Consider the following 17,246-nt stretch of genomic DNA (forward strand, 5'->3'; position numbering starts at 1 on the left):
GGAAAAGCTCCTAAAAGATATTGACAGCTGCAATATTGCTAGGCGGACAAACAATATTGATACTTGCAATATTGCTTTGCACACAAGCAACATTGCAGTTGCTTGGTTTTTTTGGTGGGGAATTGGAATGCTCAATTGCTCAATTATTATCAAGGACTTTGCGCCAGAGCCAGGAGAGCTAGATCACAGACGTTGAAAATGAAAGGGAAAATACAATAAGTCAACTTTTATTAATAAAGAGAGACAATGAGTCTCTCTTTATTAATAAAAGTTGACTTTGCTGACGATAATTAAAACGCTCTACAAAAAGATTTATTGAAACCGACTGCAACATAGCAAGTTACTGTTGAGGTAGCAGACACATCAGATCTAGCAAATATTATTAGAAGGAGTTAAATCGAAGCTGCTTTATTATGAAACATACCTAACATTGAATAATTTGACGATCATATCATAAGGAATCACAAAAAGAATAAGAAAAACAAAACACATTCGGTCATTAATATACGATAAACGCGCGTCAAATAATCCCAGTGCGTAAGCCAACCCAAAGCATATTGAATATCGGTAAGACGGAGGTTATCTTATTAGTTTTGGTATTTAGATTAATGGTTGTTTGGTTATTAGCGATGGGACTTGATTTGATTATGGTAAATAACTTTGCGTTGCTGGAATTTGGGATGAAGGCTCGAACCACTTGAATTTGCTATAGGTAGTTAGGCTAGTTCTGCGACGTCGTTTGTTTCACGTCTGTCGAGACAGTAAGATATTTGTGACTTAAAGGACGAGACAAACATACTTTTATTTATTTTTATTTACTTTTTAAAAATCAGGTGATCCGTCTGCTCGTTTGCCTCCTGTCACTTAAAAAAATTGTGTAAAGTGGATTCTTACAGCATTTTCTCGGTTTCGTAGCATCTTAGGGCTCTCGCCCACGGCGACTTTTTGTAGCGATGCAGTGGCGCTGCTGTAGAGCGCGTTGGCATCACTTCTGTAGTGCGTTGCAAATGCGACTAACGCGCGTTAGTAGCGCTGCTGTCGAAAAAGTTGCTGTGGGCGAGGGCCCTAGGGTGCTATTTGGCAGCAAAATTGTTCAAATACAGTACGTAAGGAAAATAAACACTGCGTCATCTTATTTGTAATAGATGCTATTTGCAAAAGTTTATAGTCAGATCTGCAGTTGTCGTTACATACTCTGTCAAGCTGTATACATTAAAGAAATATACATAGATACGCACGTTATTAAAATCCTGACCCGCATTAGAATCCGAATCCCACTTAGGGTCCGGTTTGTCCCCAAACGCAGAGGGCCCAGACAGCCCAAAATAGGAACTTAAAAACGTGACAGTAACCCGACCCGCCATGCCAACGTGATACCATGAACCTTGTGGACCCTGTTATTTTTGTAGCCAGACGTACGGACGGCACATCAAGTTATATCTGGGGTCTTATTCAGCTGGAATAGGTGCGATTTTGCAACAGAAATGTAAACAGTCTGGCGGTCGTCTGTAATCTGCATTAGTGACCTTTTTGTAATCAACAATTTTATTCTTGGTAAATGGGGTCAGTCGCCAGTGGTTATTGTTGAAATTCAAAATTCTAAAAAAAAATACCACTTTATAACATTAAAAAATATTTTTATGGAGCAATACTATATACTATACAAAGCATATGCAACGTATGTATATTCGAATTTGAGAAAAAAACGCAACAATGTAAGCTATAATAATAATAATAATAAGCCCCGCAGGGCAGCTTTGTGGCGAGCTGTTGGTGAGTAGCGACACCACGGGGCCAGTTGTTAATCCGAGTGCTCCCGAGAGTCGGTCAAGACCCTCGTCTTCGGCTTGCCGAAGTGGAATCCGAGAGGGTCTGCAGGACTTTCACCTCTGGCTTGCCTTAACCGGCCGGCCAGAGTCGCTAGAGCTATATGCTCCAGGGGTGGAAGTGTTAAAGGGCATAACGCCGCGAGTAACTTCGGAGAAAGCGCAGCACACCTCTCTACACCCCTGAGCTGGCAGACGCCAATGTTGCCCCTCAGTCCGGTCTATACGACCCATGACGCCAGGGGGGGCCCATTTAGTCGCTGGCTAGTCACCGCCTGCCATTTTTTCAGTCCGAGACTATGAACCAGGCAGGTGTCCCGTAGTCTCCATCCATAGCCCAGTAACCAGTCCATCCATCCTTCATCCATAACCCTAGTCCATTCTCCAATAACTGCAATAGCTCCTGTGCACAGGCTGGGGATGGTCTCTGGCTACATCCCATGATATAGTCGGAGACTAGATCCAGCATGTGCACCACTTTCACTTTTGTCGATTATTTTGCGCTTAAAACGGCCTCTACGTGTTGGATCTGTATCCCCACGCAAGCCTTATAAAGGACCGGGCCACTTTTGACCCGTGAGCTCCAAAGCGTACAAACATAATAATAATAATAATAATAAATAACTATAGATGCGTTCTACATAGTAATATCGTGAAGTTTCACTAAAATCCGTCATCTTTTTACAAAGTAACCAACATTCACGCCTTTATTCTCATAAACTAAACATAGCTCGACAAATGTTCAGCCAATCCTTACCCCGGGTCTAATCAGCGTGACGTAGTTGCCCCGGGGCAAAACTGGCCGACGAAATAATTTCCCCAAATGACGTTTGGCTTCGAAAACGACAGGAAGAGACGTAATTGCCCTCTCGCGGTATAAATTGCCCGATGCGGGGTATCGACGCCTACTATAGGTATTCGATACTGATAGGGCACTCCTACCAGGGGAGAATGTATGTATGTTTAGATATTATAGATATAATAATTTGATGTATTACAGTGCTTCTTCTCAGCACTGGCCCATTTATTGTCCTGAAGCAGTGGTAGGGTTAATACTGGGACGTGTAAAAGTGCTTTTTTAAGCCTATTTACAGAAATAAATGAGTTTTAATGAGTTTTATTGCCTCCTACATAAGATCCTCATTTATAAATAAACATGTTCTGTATTTAATTTATTTTCTCAGTATGACTATGACTGCTAAAAACTATTTTTCTTTATATTCAGAGCTTAGCCTATTGATATTGCCACATATTTATCGATAAAAACTTTGCTAAAATCAGAATATAGGTACCTACAAGAAGTGAACTAAAGTGACAAACACGACAAAGTATGTGTGGAAAGGACGCCCATCCTGAAACCCGTTTTTAGTTTAATCATTTTCATATATCTGAAAATAGTCTTAGCTTCTAAATTACAGAAGAAGCAGAATTTCATGAAGAAAAGACCTAAATTATTTTCCTTACCAGAATAACCAAAATTTAATAAACAAGCAAGTACGGGTCGAACGCTAACGGCAAATAAATTAAATGAATTTGAATACAAATCCGAAATAAATGCAAATCATCAGAAACCAGGTGAAACACTAGTAGCATAGCATTCTACTCATGTAAATGCAATAAGCTTATTTACGGCAGAATTTTTTCATGTGCTTTACAATTTTATAATACTGAAATTTTTAACTAAAGTCAGAAGTGAGTGGCCAAAATTATATTACAAAGCGCAAAATAAAAAAGGATTAATATTCAAGACTTTACCAGTTATAATTATAACTTATAAAACATTACCTTCAAAATTCATGCAATACTGTGAAATATAGCATCACGAATAACACAAAACAAAATAAAAAAATACCACTGATTTGCTTGATTTTCCCCGAAACTATGAACCACGAAGTGTACGAAAATATTTAATACACGCGTAAACTCTGTAATTTATTTCATAACTCACTGTAAAGTTGATAGCAAAATTCCTGAATTCGACTATTCCCTTTTCCAATTTGGTGTAAAAGCGCCTTGTCTCGATTCCTCCCATAAACTTATTAAAATATCAGCTAAAATGCCCTTACTATGAATTGAAAAAATTGAGGCAAAACCCTCCACTATAGTGGAGGAGGCTCATAGTCCAGCAGTGGACTGTAAAGGGCTGTTGATGATGATGATTGATGATGATGAATTGAAAACGCTCTCTTATAAGAAAAAACAACTGGGACGCGTAAAAGTGCTTTTTAAAAGCCTATTTGAAAAAATAAATGAGTTTTATGAGTTCCTATGAGTTTTCATACTCGTCGATGAATGTGTTAAAATTTCTAAGAACGTCACGTTTTGATAACTGCACTCTGAAACCCTCTTGGGTTAAGCTATACTGTTTAGTTTGGGTCTCACTGGCAAATATTTAAATAGGTTAATATCTAATGCATAGCTTACATTGTTATTGTCAAGAATATGTATCTCTTTTTGGAAAATAAACATTTATTTATTATTTATAATGTAGAGATAACATTTCGTGATATTTGTATTCGGTGAATTCGTTGACTTTTACTTACTGGATTGTACAATTTTTATGTGTACCTATTGTGTACTGTAATAAACTGATGGATAAGAAGAAAATACACATGTGACTGATTTTCTTGTTTACTGTAAGTATGTAATTTCATTCTCGTGCTGCAGGTACCTATTACTGGTATTCAATTTCATTCTTATGCTTAGGTAGGTTCACCTAGTCACTTCATTGTCGAACTTGGTTCGAGTTCCAACAGTAGCGGAGTAATATTATCAGGTATTTGCGGCGAAATGATGTTCGTTAGCACTCACTAGTTCAGGGCTACCTGGAAACATGCCGGTGACAGCTCTTTATGAGATTCTCGGTGCTTGTTCAGTGAGGAAATCCTGGAAATTTCTTGTAACATAAAATATCTATCCTCTAATTTGCACAAGAGAAGGAATTCTAATTCTTCGTCCCGGAATTTCAGTCGAGTATTAATTTCAGTTTTATCAGAAAACTGTTTGATTCTTTTCTATACAACTCGAAGATGTAGCGAAGTATTCTTTAAGAATAACTTTACTAATGGCCCCGTTAGCACCCTGTGGTAAGATAAATAAAATATGCATGTGTTACGAGTGTGGATTCTCCACAATAGTACAGCGGCGGCGGGGATCGAACTCGCGTTCCTCCGATCTCAATTTGGATTGAAATAACAATCGTGGAACATCAATTACATAGTTTTTGTTGTTAGATAGAGTTATTTTAAGTACTTGCTGAAAAATCCACGTATTTTCTTACGAAAAAAGTTATAATATGGTAGATTTCTAGGTAGATCTATCTTAAACAGATGTTAGTGAGTTACAAAAGTAAATTCGAAAGTGGCGCTCCAAACAGAGTTAGCTTTCGGGCAATCACCGCTCACCAGGGTGTCACTTTATAGTTGATAGCACGTCAAGCTAAACAATGTGGTATCTTATTTCGTTGTAATACAGGCTATTTTTCTACAAATTGTATAGTCTGACGTGCTGTCGTCATATGCGAGGGAATGCGTTCGCGTACGAGGGAGTGCGGTTCGCCAATCAACCGAAAATTAACAGGCTATCAGAGAGGATGGAAGTGGATGTTAGACTAATTTAAGCCTTAGGGAAAGGGTTGAAATTTTTTTTGTATTTTGACTTGATAAATATTTTAAAAAGAATTACAAAAGAAATGTCAACGCAACGGCTTTCGATCGCCGTAAACACGAAATTATAACTCTTTTTAAAATAAAATATTGAAGGAATCTTGCAATTTAGGAACCAAATCAAAATAAAGAAAGAACGACTATTGATTTTACACTAGGTACGTGTGGAAGTTAAACCAAAATCTTCAGAGAATAATCTAAGCCTAGCGCAGACCACCGACTTTTAGTTGGCCGATATTTGGGCTCGATTCTAATTAATTGTATACCGATACCAAATCGGTGTATAGCCTGACCAGGAACATAAAAACCCTGGCATAGAGGCGCTTCAATTGCATTTGATAGTGCAACACTGAGTACAGTCGTACATGTGTTATTAAATTAATAGGCTAAATTTATGTATCAGGATTCAGGATTACGGGCTAATTTGATATTTTCATAAATGAACGAAAAATATTATTAAAGGTAACCTGGTTTAAATAAATTAAATGAAACCATCAATCGAGCTAGTAGGATTTATTTTATTATTCATCAATAAACAAATTCAGAACTTGAATATTCAACTGCAATGTCTGCTCATGAACGCTTCAAACTCGGTACTTCTTTCCCAATTCCATAAAATTCAAATCTTAGAAAGTGACAAAAAACTTTAAAATAGGTAGTTGAAACAGACTACAGCTAATTTTCATAGTGGACTGTACTATACGATAAACATGTCAGTCAATTTGACAACCTTTGTCGGAAACATTATTCAATGAAAATATTGTCCGAACCCTTAGTATTTCTCTTCGACAAATACATTAACACATCGTGAACCACTTTTCTTTCACGACTATAAAAATATTTTAGCAATTTAATTCACAAAATCAATTGCACACATTTAAAATAAAGTTTGTTTACACTTTGACAACAATAGACTGACATGCAAGGTGACATGTCAATGAAGTTTTCAGTTACTGTTGCCATTAAAAGAAATTAGTACCATTAGTTTTCCGCAACATGGCGAGGGTTTTTATGTTCCTGGTCAGGCTATAATGTGCATACTTTTATACATCTCCTTACTGATTAACAGCCCGACCCAGCTATCGGCCAGCTAAAAATCGGTGGTCTGCGCTTAGGCTTAATCTCTTATCTACCTCTTGACCATGGGGACGTTAGAATCCATATCGTAATTTGTCCATTTGTCGGCTCCACGTATTGAACACGGGACTACCAAATCATAGTGTACAACTCTCTATTCAATATTCCATAGAGGCAAAAAACTGCGTGAACAAGTGCCGCTAACTTTGTTACACCCACAACCGCACTAAAATCTGTATTTGCGGTTTAAAACGTTTTCCGGGAGCCATAACAGTTTGAAACACCCTGTATAAATCAGGCTGAGTCGGCGAGTTTGTCTGGTAAGTGCGGACGACAAATAACTTAAAATCGAATACGTGACAGTATGGGAAAGTTCGGTATGAGTAGTGAGACCATGGACTGGGGTAGGATTAGTTGGAATAAGTGGAAAAGTGTAATCCTAGCTGATATATTTTTTTGCTATTTTGTAGTTAAATTAGTAGCAGTCCTTACTTAAAAAATATTGACTCACTTGACTTAAGCTTTACATATTATTCGTATGTAAGTGTTGGTTTATGACGTAGACTGTCTTCTATATTCATTATCATCCCGTCGCAACTGTTTATTAAAAATACTGTTATTTTTTCTCTTTCCACCATAGAAATCATAATTTCATACAGCAAAAAAATACAAGAGAGAATTTTAATATCCTAGACTAGACAGAAAATTGTAACGTAGGTATATTCACCACCTGAAAATCCCGCCCCTTGTCTTCAACATCAGCACTTCATGGTGACCCCAGCTACTCGTATGAAGGCTTCCTGTTTGCCGGTCGAGGATCGAGGTTTAATATCAACTGCGGATAACGCGCTGACCGCTCGCTTGCGATAAACACCGAATATTATACACTGTATATACGTTGTATAATATACACCGGTTATTTGTCGAAAGGCGCTGACCATTGCAATATGACGGTGGAAAAGTTTTATTCGCACTCAACTGTTTATGAGATTTGGAAAACACTGAAAATGTAATAAAAGTGTGTCTAGAAGTTTCGAAGAATTTACTCGTAAAACATTTGACGTCTTCACTCTATTCTATTTTGATTTAATAGCTTATTATGTGCCTNATTTCAATTCTATAAAATTAAATATTGTTTTTTCAGAGGTACGAGACGCTTTTAGGTTATGGCCATAGACTTTTCCTACCATAGATTACAAATTCATTTTTTAAATGTCACGGTCTGGCTTAAAGATGTTTGCCCGCAAGAAACTTGAAATAGTTAAAGAAAATTATATTTTTCTTTACATATTAATTAATTTACTGTAGATTTCAGTGTTGCTAACCCGTGCTCTTGCGGCAATAGCTCACTCGAGCAGTTGTACTTTTCTCGGTCGGTGGTAGCTCACTGTGTTGGTGGGTGGTACCTCACTCGTCCTGTAGTAGCTCACTCGTCCTGTGGTAGCTCAGTAGCTCACTCACCCTCTAGCAGCCTTGGCGTACCCGCTGAGCTTGAACTCAACAGTGTTGCGGCCAAGCGCGTGAGCTAGCAGCCAGCGCATGCGAGCTCACTCACTCGTCCTGCAGTAGCTCACTCACTCGTCCTGCAGTAGCTCACTCACTCGTCCTGCAGTAGCTCACTCACTCGTCCTGCAGTAGCTCACTCACTCGTCTTGCAGTAGCTCACTCACTCGTCCTGCAGTAGCTCACTCACTCGTCCTGCAGTAGCTCACTCACTCGTCTTGCAGTAGCTCAGTAGCTCACTCACCCCTTAGCAGCCTTGGCGTACCTGCTGAGCTTGAGCTCAACAGTGTTTCGTCCGAGCGCATGAGCTAGAAGGCTCTCTCGGTCGGTTGTCAGCGCGCGTCCTGTGGTAGCACACTCGTTCTGTTGTAGCTCACTCGTCCTATAGTAGCTCACTCGTCCTATAGTAGCTCACTCGTCCTGTAGTAACTCACTCGTCCTGTAGTAGCTCACTCGTCCTATAGTAGCTCACTCGTCCTGTAGTAACTCACTCGTCCTGTAGTAGCACACTCGTCCTGTTGTAGCTCACTCGTCCTGTAGTAGCTCACGCATCCTGTAGTAGCTCACTCGTCTGTGGTAGCTCACTTGTACTATAATAGCTCACTCACCCTCTAGAAGCCTTGGCGTACCCGCTGAGCTTGAGCTCAACAGTATTTCTTCCGAGCGCGTGAGCTAACAGCCAGCGCATTCGAGCTGTCCCGGTCGGTTGTTGGCGCGCGTCCTGTGGTAACTCACTCGTCCTGTTGTAGCTCACTCGTCCTGTAGCAACTCCTGTGGTAGCTCACTCGTCCTGTAGTAGCTCACTCGTCCTGTAGTAGCTCACTCGTCCTGCAGTAGCTCACTCACCCTCTAGCAGCCTTGGCGTACCCGCTGAGCTTGAGCTCAACAGTATTTCTTGCTAGAAGGCTCTCCCGGTCGGTTGTTAGCGCGTGTCCTGTGGTAGCACACTCGTTCTGTTGTAGCTCACTCGTCCTGTAGTAACTCACTTGTCCTGTAGTAGCACACTCGTCCTGTTGTAGCTCACTCGTCCTGTAGCAACACCTGTGGTAGCTCACTCGTCCTGTGGTAGCTCACTCGTCCTGCAGTAGCTCACTCACCCCCTAGCAGCCTTGGCGTACCCGCTGAGCTTGAGCTCAACAGTGTTTCTTCCGAGCGCGTGAGCTAACAGCCAGCGCATTCGAGCTGTCCCGGTCGGTTGTTGGCGCGCGTCGACGTGTATCCAAAGCGTACGGTCGCGGATGAGACGGCCGAGACGGGGACATGTACTGAAAGAGAGATTTAATTTAACTATGTACTATGTAATCCCAACTAATCCCAACTAATATTATAAATGCGAAAGTAACTCTGTGTCTGTCTGTTACGCTTTCCCGCTTAAACCTCGCAACCGATTTTGATGAAATTTGGCATAGAGATAGTTTGAGTCCCGGGAAAGAACATAGGATAGTTTTTATCCCGGTTTTTGAAACAGGGACGCGCGCGATAAAGTTTTTCTGTGACAGACAAAATTCCACGCGGGCGAAGCCGCGGGCGGAAAGCTAGTGGTTAAATAAAACTATGGGCCTCATAATAAGGCTTAAGGTCACCCAAAGGGTGATGAAGCGGGCTATGCTCGGAGTTTCGCTGCATGATCGAATCAGAAATGAGGAGATCCGCAGGAGAACCAAAGTGAACGCAGAATTGCTAAAATCAAGTGGATGTGGGCGGGGCACATAGCTCGCAGAGACGATGGCTATTGGGGCAATAAAGTTTTCGAATGGCGACCATGGGCTGGAAAACGTAGTGTGGGCAGGCCCCCAACTAGATGGACCGACGATCTGGTGAAGGTCGCGGGAGGTGCCTGGATGCGGGCAGCGCAAGACCGGTCATTGTGGAAATCCTTGGGGGAGGCCTTTGTCCAGCAGTGGACATCATGTGGCTGGAACGACGACTACGTAAAGCGTATAAACGGTACCCTATTACAAATTTATAAAACTTCGCTGCCAGTCTGTCGCCTGTTGTACCGATATTTAGTGTGTGCAACAAATATTTTAAATAAAATAAATAAATAAACAAACGGGATTTTTTGCTGTTTTTGCTCTAAATAAATAACAGCAACCGGTACTCTCTTTTTTATTATTATTATTACATATATCAAGTAGGTGATTTTGGTTTGCAATACATATTTGTAAGAACGAATACTTGAGTAACGAATTCGCGTGAGCATTTAGCAGTCAGAAATTTAGTAAGAAATAAAAAATCGCAATAGTTGCATTTTAGAATGCAATTCGTAACATGAAACATGTTTCTAGCAGTCGCTTGCTTATAAAATTAACTTATTGTGTTTTGTCTTTGCTCAGAGGTCATCTACCTATGACTCTTGAACCTTCAAACAAGTAAGTCCTCAAAGCAGTGGCCAAAAAGTCGCTGCGGACGAAGGCCCTAAGTCTTGTACTTACTATCCCAACGCCTTGAGATCCATCGGAGAACAGAACTTGAGTATGCCCAGCAAGACATCATCAGAGAGATCTAGCAGCTCTGGCGGCCTGTCCTCTTCCTGCTCCGCCTGCTTGCCCACTGTTGGGAATACAGAAGTGTCAATATAAAAAACATAAACATGCTGCCTGCTGTTGTCTTTCCTGAACACTTCTTCTTTCTTTTCATGTCGACAACAAACCTACACATTGTCAGCCCAAAACTCCGCCACAAGAGTGGCATTGTCAGTAGCACTCATCAAATCCTCCTGAGTGCAGTTACTTAGGCACTTAGGGCACGACATCAGGTGCTTCTAACACTATAATCGGGGCCATTTCAAGGCGAGAGTGAATAGGCACTTACAGGGCAGTTATGTACCATCCTAGACTGCATCTCACATAACACCAGGTGCGATTGCTGTCAAATACCTGCCTTGTTATGCATAAAGAACCATCATAGCTTGGTGGGTTTTCCAAATGCCTCTGTAATTCTAAATAGACAAAAGAAGTCATTTCCCACCTCAGGCAACAGATTTTTTTATGTTTCAAATTATCATCATCATCACAATCATCAGCCTTAGCAGTCAGAAGCACTAAGCCTGTCTTAGTCTTCTATTTCTTTCAAGTATTTTACAGAAGTGTTATAAAAATATATGCATATTATGTAGTTATTACTAAGATTTAGATACATAAATTATTGTAAACTAGCTTTCCGCCCGCGGCTTCGCCCGCGTGGAATTTTGTCTGTCACAGAAAAACTTTATCGCGCGCGTCCCTGTTTCAAAAACCGGGATAAAAACTATCCTATGTTCTTTCCCGGGACTCAAACTATCTCTATGCCAAATTTCATCAAAATCGGTTGCGAGGTTTAAGCGGGAAAGCGTAACAGACAGACAGACAGACAGACAGACAGACAGACAGAGTTACTTTCGCATTTATAATATTAGTTGGGATAGGCACAAGTATTTACATTTTTCATGTTTAGTCATCAAACAAAAGACAATGCCGGAAATTGGCGTCTTTTTTTTTCGCGCGGCCATCGTCCAAACCAATGTTGCAATTTCTTGCAAAAAGCAAATCTAGTATGTAAATCATCAAACTTCTAACGCTCGTAACTCAGTTCAGACTGAGTTTAGAGGTATACATGTCATAGTAAGTTTGGTTTATTACACTATGTTGTAATAAAAAATGAAAGTTTGGTCAATGGCCGCGCGAAAAAAAAAAGACGCCACCTTCCATACAAAATTTGGCATTGCCATTTAGCTTTCCACTGCTAAGAGTAAGCCAACCAAACCATGATGCAACACCTTTCTCTTAATTTTATTGTTCTTTAAGTTTTCAGTCCATTGAGCACAGTATGGGATTCATATTATGGTGCTTGAGAAGCTATATTTCTCCAAACTAGCCCTAGGTCATCAAAAATTAAAATTTTAAGATTTATGGTCGGCCGTTTGGTGTAGTGGCAGGCCTGGCTCACTCCGCGCGGTACATCCGATAATTACCTACAGCGAAGCGCCCCGCCGCAGTTTTGCAATATTTTGTTTAGGTGACGCAGTTTGACGCAGCTAATTTTGGTGTCATATGAAAGCCATAGATATGTTCTTTCGAAATATGTAAAAGAAACGGGTTGATCGCGCTTGATCATGAACTTTTTCACCGTTTCAAAAAAATAAACTGTTAAAATATAGACTTCTATTCAAACCTATATATCTATAACATAGTAAGTAATGTAGACTGTTTAGTAATACAGAAATAATAAACTAACCTGGAAGTATAGAATCCATATGTTTTTTACCAAATATTAACTAAATAAAAGTTAAACGTTGTTGTTAAACAAGAGCTAAAATTATAATAAATTACTCAACAAGAAAAACTGTTTAAATCAAATGTTGTGGGTATCTGGATAAAAAGTGTTAAACTTTTTAAATATCATTTATAGATGGCTCCATATGTCTTGTTCCTATATTAGGTTACTAATTTAGAATCGGAGTAACTTTGCTTTTTTTAATTTTGGCCACAAATAACGTACATTTCACCTGTGTGCGCCGGCGGGTATTATATCAGTCGAGTGTCACGCGCGCGCTCGTCAGGACGCTGGCGTGCGTTGTAGTATGATTATAATCTATGATCGAAGTATTATTTAAAAATGGACATAAAGAGAAAGAAATATTGTGCGGCGTTCGGGTGTTTAAATTCGAAAAGAAATCTACCGGATTTATCTTTTTTTTCATTTCCCAAAGATGCTGAAAGGTATGTTGGCCATGTAGGTAATCAATAATTCTTAGGATAGTATAGGAACCTAACCTACTATGACTACTGCTCAGAATGCGTTCATTCGTTTCAGCCAAATGACGTCCACTGCTGGACAAAGGCCTCTCCCAAGGTTTTCCATAATGAATGCATACTTACCTACTTACGTACCTCATTACAAATAAGTAGATTAATTATTTTTTCACTAGACAGCAACCCTAACAGCGTAAGAAGAGTTCAGAGGCACGCAATAGAAAGAGACAAAACTTGTAGGTGAATAAAATTGTAGGTACGTAGTGCTGTGCGAGCTGAATTCCACTGTATCGCGTCGTAACAAGACTCGCATTTATTTAAATCGTCTTGCGGAGTAATCCTTCTGTACCTGTACTATTTCTTATTCTGTGGTAGTGGTTCGAAACGGACTACTATTCCGGAGGTAGCGGGTTCGATTCCCGCACAGTACAAACATTCGCGTGCATGAACATATTTGTTTGTATTGGACCGGGTGTTTTCTATGTATAATAAGATGTATTTACAAAAAAAAAGTATTTAAGTATGTTTATATTCATTGTCTAGTACCCATAGTACAAGCTTCGCTTAGTTTGGGACTAGAAGCGCAGTGTAAAATGTCCAAGGATATTTATTTATTTAATTTATTTCTTTGTCTACTCTGTTTATGGCCAGGTCTGGAACCTCCAAAATGAATTTGAATATGGTTAAAATATTTGGTAGAGGAAAAACCTAAAGGTATTTTAAATAGCTTCATTAGTAAGTTACTCATATTGCTATCTGTAAGTGCTTTACCAAGAAGATGCAAAACATCAACATCATAAAATGTGCACAAACAACAAAATATAGATAAGATAAAAATAAAGTTGTTAATTTAAGCATAAATTGAACATGTGCATGTGCTTATGTACTTTGTGCTTAAAAATAACTTCTTTTGTCCATGTCGACGACTTGTGGTTTAATTGTGAAGGTACTTACTCACGAAATATAAATAACAGTAAATTGATTCTACCTACTTCTCAAAATGTTTTTTCTTTGTCTTTTAGTGTAGGAAAATATATTTTTGCACCGTGCTTATCTTTAAATTGTACATAAATGGCATTTAGACATAAAATAAACAAAATTACAGAAGGTAAAGCACTACCAATTAATGGTTTGTGTATAATCAAGTACAAAATTCATGCACATTGAAGATGTAAAAAAATATCATTTCATTGTTTTTGTACGAAGTTTTTGGTAATTACTGTGATACACATACCGTCCTGGACACCACTGTCGTCCAGTTCCTTGTTGTTTTCCCCTTCATTCTGAACAGTCTCCATTTTATGAAACAGACAAAAATCTATATCCAATGCACTTTGCACAAACTGGTTCGACGAGGCCCAGCGCCGAAATAACACTCGAAACAAAGAAACACGGGTGCTTTAGGGTTTATCGGGTCAACAGAAGTAAACAATTCACTTTTGGAACGATTCCAAAACGCGAATTTAGCGAAATTAATAAAATGCAAACACACACACAAACGAGCAGCCACTGCAGTTTTGACAGATTTTTGATCTGTCAGTGTCAAAAAGTGTCAACAAAAACTTTTTCTGAAAAAAGGGCACGGTGCGATTAGGGAAAGTCAACAAACAATATGCCTTTTACTAAAGTAACGTTATGCCGTTTTGCTATTAGCTGCAATTTACTTAGGAAGTTGGTTAGATGCTGAAAAATTTATTGATTTCAAAAAGGGTCAATCAATTTATTCAAGTAACCATCCGGATCCCTTCCTTTATTTAATGAAGTACAAGCCAGCCAGATTATTCAATTGCTTTAATCGATTATATTAGCCTCATATGAAGAATGGACAGCACTATTTTGACTTTGACATTTCTTTCACAGATTAGAGAGTATGTCTAAAGACAGATAGGAAACGGCCCTAGTATTTGTTGAACGATAAACAAACTGGTACCGAGCTAGATTGTCCAGTAGGTGGCGCTGTAAACAATATGGCGTCTGCCGCCCACAGATTAAATATATACCTCTCATACTTTTTTTATGATCCGTTCCGTTTCATGTAATGTGTTTAAAAATAAAACTATTGAAGTATCAAATAAAAGTTTATTGATGAAATATAACATGAAATATTTTGTTTACGAAAATCAGTAAGCAATAAAACTACTGGATTTTAAAAGATTACAGTTACTGTTGTGATAACAGTACATTGTTTTAGTTTTTACATTATGTACTCACGGATTGACATTTGTATGTAACTCATATAAAATATGTTGCGTTAAGACTTATAGTAAAATAGTTTAATGTTCTCCATAAATTCACACGTTCACTCTCACGTTGGTTCTGTCCACTCCACTGTAAGCAGGCCAGATCTACATGTTTCTCACCACCTGTAAAATATATGAAATATTTGTAAATTTAGAGCAAAAAGTCACCGTAAGTCTGTAATCTTCTACATCTACATTCTACACTAATATTATAAAGAGTACAGCATATAAACAAGTGATCGATCTATCTATCTACCATGCCTACTGTCTGTTTTGTTTCTAGATTCATACTACTTTGTTAAATGAAAATTAATTTACCTTGTCAAATGTGTACTTGTCAATCAATTACTTAATATATATTCACAGAATCTGGATTCCACCAATCTGTAATCAAATAATTAACTTTTAGGTCTTTCTATTTGATCCTAGATGAAAAGCGTCAGAAGATACGGGTAAGAATGATTTTGAGGGTCTTTTCAATTTTATAGGTACTTACCGAATGTTCTTATAAATAGAAGTTGTTTTAATTGTTATCTGGGTAATTCATCCAACACAAATCTTCCTAATTTAATGCATGGCATAACCTGCAAATGAAATGAGTTCATCATTTGTAATTAAGCATTTTTGGTCTTGTTTTATTGTTTAAATAGGTCTCTTTTAAACTTCATTGAATATGTTGGTTCATCTGGACCTTTTTAAGTAACAGTTGACAATAATGAGCAGCACCAGTGATTCCACAGCAAGCACTTTTATTGTAATTGCTGCTTAACACTTTATAAGTTCGAAGTTCGATATTAACCTGAAACAAATAGGTACTTAGATTCATTGTATAAAACACGTATCATTCACTGTATCCTGCAATCTATGCCTGCAATGTACCTACTTGTATTGTATTTTATGTCCAAAATCCAAAGTATGTTGTTACTCCATGAAACTATCCATATTTGGTTTCCATTGATTTAAATGGAGTTATGAATGATTTTGTAATGAAGATTTAATCCTTTGTGTGGTTCAATACTTAAAACATGATGTTGCTGCAAGTAATAACCTATCTCGAGTGAAATAACTTACTTATTAACTTACTTGAGAGAATTTTTTTCGTAAACAAACATCAATCCAACAGGCAATCCATGCACATGTAGTTCTTATTAATAATGACTGAGAAATTATTGATTTCAATTAGAAACAATTAAAAATCGTAGAAAAACACGTTTTTTCGATGAAAAATTTTTGACGTTTATTTTTTTTTAATAATGTCACAGTTGTAGACTCGAGACGGAACTAAAGTGATTAAAGTGAAAATTACGACTTTGAATTATTATACTTTTAAATAACCATTTAATTTATAGAAATCACATAGATTCAATAAAATAATTTATGAATAAAAGCTGAAGTTGTAATTCGAAAAGGTTTCTAAGGTTTCTAACATGCAAAAGACCACTGTCGCATACAGAAGACAACTATAAAAAAAGTCACTTCCTCTCGGAACTGTCAAAAAAATTCACTCTCTATGGAGCTGTCAAACTCTATGGCGTTTCCACCCCGTGATTTCTTTTTCAAAACGTGTGTTGCTACGACGCACGCACGTTCATAATATTTTGACTTTATTATCACAATGGCGAAGTCTTTGAGGAGTAGATGGAAGCGAAAATGCCGTGCTGTGAAGCGGGAGCGATATGCTGTGAAAGAATTGTCCAGGCTGAAGAAAATGCTCGGGATAAAGGAAGAAGATAAAGTCACAGAAAGTGAGGTTATGGAGTCCGATCAGGTGATATTTTTGGATGCTGGGGCAATAAACAAGTCGAAGAACAAGCCTAAACCTGTCGAAGAAGACGACGATGATGTGGAGATGAGTTCTGATGATGAGAAAATCGAAGTGGACGGCGAAAACGGCAAGAAACGTATTTTTAGTACTAAGACCCTGAAAGATCAAAACGGCCAGTATCCAGTGTGGCTTCACAAGAGAAAGATCGCGAAAATAAACAAAACGACCCAGAAAAAGATCAAGAAGAAGTCGAAGAAGCGTAGGCATAAGACTAAGTGATAATAAATGTGTAGTTATAATTATGTTTCATTTCATGTAACAATGTTGTGCAACATTAACGTTGATGTTGATTAGCGAACCCCTACAATACTCTTTTTGGTCTAATTAAATAACCAATTGTATGTTAAATTGATACCCTGATGCTGTATTAAAAAAAG

At 38.4% G+C, this 17,246-nt stretch overlaps 2 protein-coding genes and 1 long non-coding RNA gene across 6 annotated transcripts; 1 reads left to right on the top strand and 2 right to left on the bottom strand.

Moving 5' to 3' along the window:
- Positions 1–8,266: 8,266 nt before the first annotated feature.
- Positions 8,267–14,653, bottom strand: LOC114350539 (uncharacterized). Of its 2 annotated transcripts, XM_028301380.1 has the most exons (4): positions 14,039–14,653; positions 10,507–10,624; positions 9,282–9,336; positions 8,267–8,792 (listed from the first exon to the last, which is right to left on the bottom strand). In XM_028301380.1, exons 1-4 carry the CDS (start codon positions 14,100–14,102, stop codon positions 8,676–8,678), a joined length of 354 nt encoding a protein of 117 aa, XP_028157181.1. In that variant the 5' UTR covers positions 14,103–14,653; the 3' UTR covers positions 8,267–8,675. The 2 variants fall into 2 exon arrangements, with proteins under 2 accessions (XP_028157181.1, XP_028157180.1); XM_028301379.1 differs by lacking the exon at positions 8,267–8,792 and having other exon boundaries at positions 8,806–9,336; positions 14,039–14,351.
- A 360-nt stretch (positions 14,654–15,013) lies between these two features.
- On the bottom strand, positions 15,014–16,291 carry LOC114350540 (uncharacterized). Of its 3 annotated transcripts, none has more exons than XR_003655704.1 (5): positions 16,128–16,291; positions 15,736–15,843; positions 15,541–15,628; positions 15,363–15,428; positions 15,014–15,167 (listed from the first exon to the last, which is right to left on the bottom strand). It is a non-coding gene; the product is annotated as an uncharacterized LOC114350540 (long non-coding RNA). The 3 variants fall into 3 exon arrangements; XR_003655706.1 differs by having other exon boundaries at positions 16,116–16,291; XR_003655705.1 differs by lacking the exon at positions 16,128–16,291 and adding an exon at positions 15,928–16,123.
- Positions 16,292–16,578: 287 nt separating this feature from the next.
- LOC114350538 (protein LLP homolog) lies at positions 16,579–17,109 on the top strand. The gene has a single exon (XM_028301378.1). The coding sequence runs from the start codon at positions 16,660–16,662 to the stop codon at positions 17,086–17,088; it is 429 nt and encodes a 142-aa protein (XP_028157179.1). The 5' UTR covers positions 16,579–16,659; the 3' UTR covers positions 17,089–17,109.
- The last annotated feature ends 137 nt before the right edge of the window (positions 17,110–17,246 follow it).

The sequence above is a fragment of the Ostrinia furnacalis genome, unplaced genomic scaffold, assembly GCF_004193835.3.
Source record: "Ostrinia furnacalis isolate ACB-3 unplaced genomic scaffold, ASM419383v2 OfSCF0916, whole genome shotgun sequence".
Classification (NCBI taxonomy): domain Eukaryota; kingdom Metazoa; phylum Arthropoda; class Insecta; order Lepidoptera; family Crambidae; genus Ostrinia; species Ostrinia furnacalis.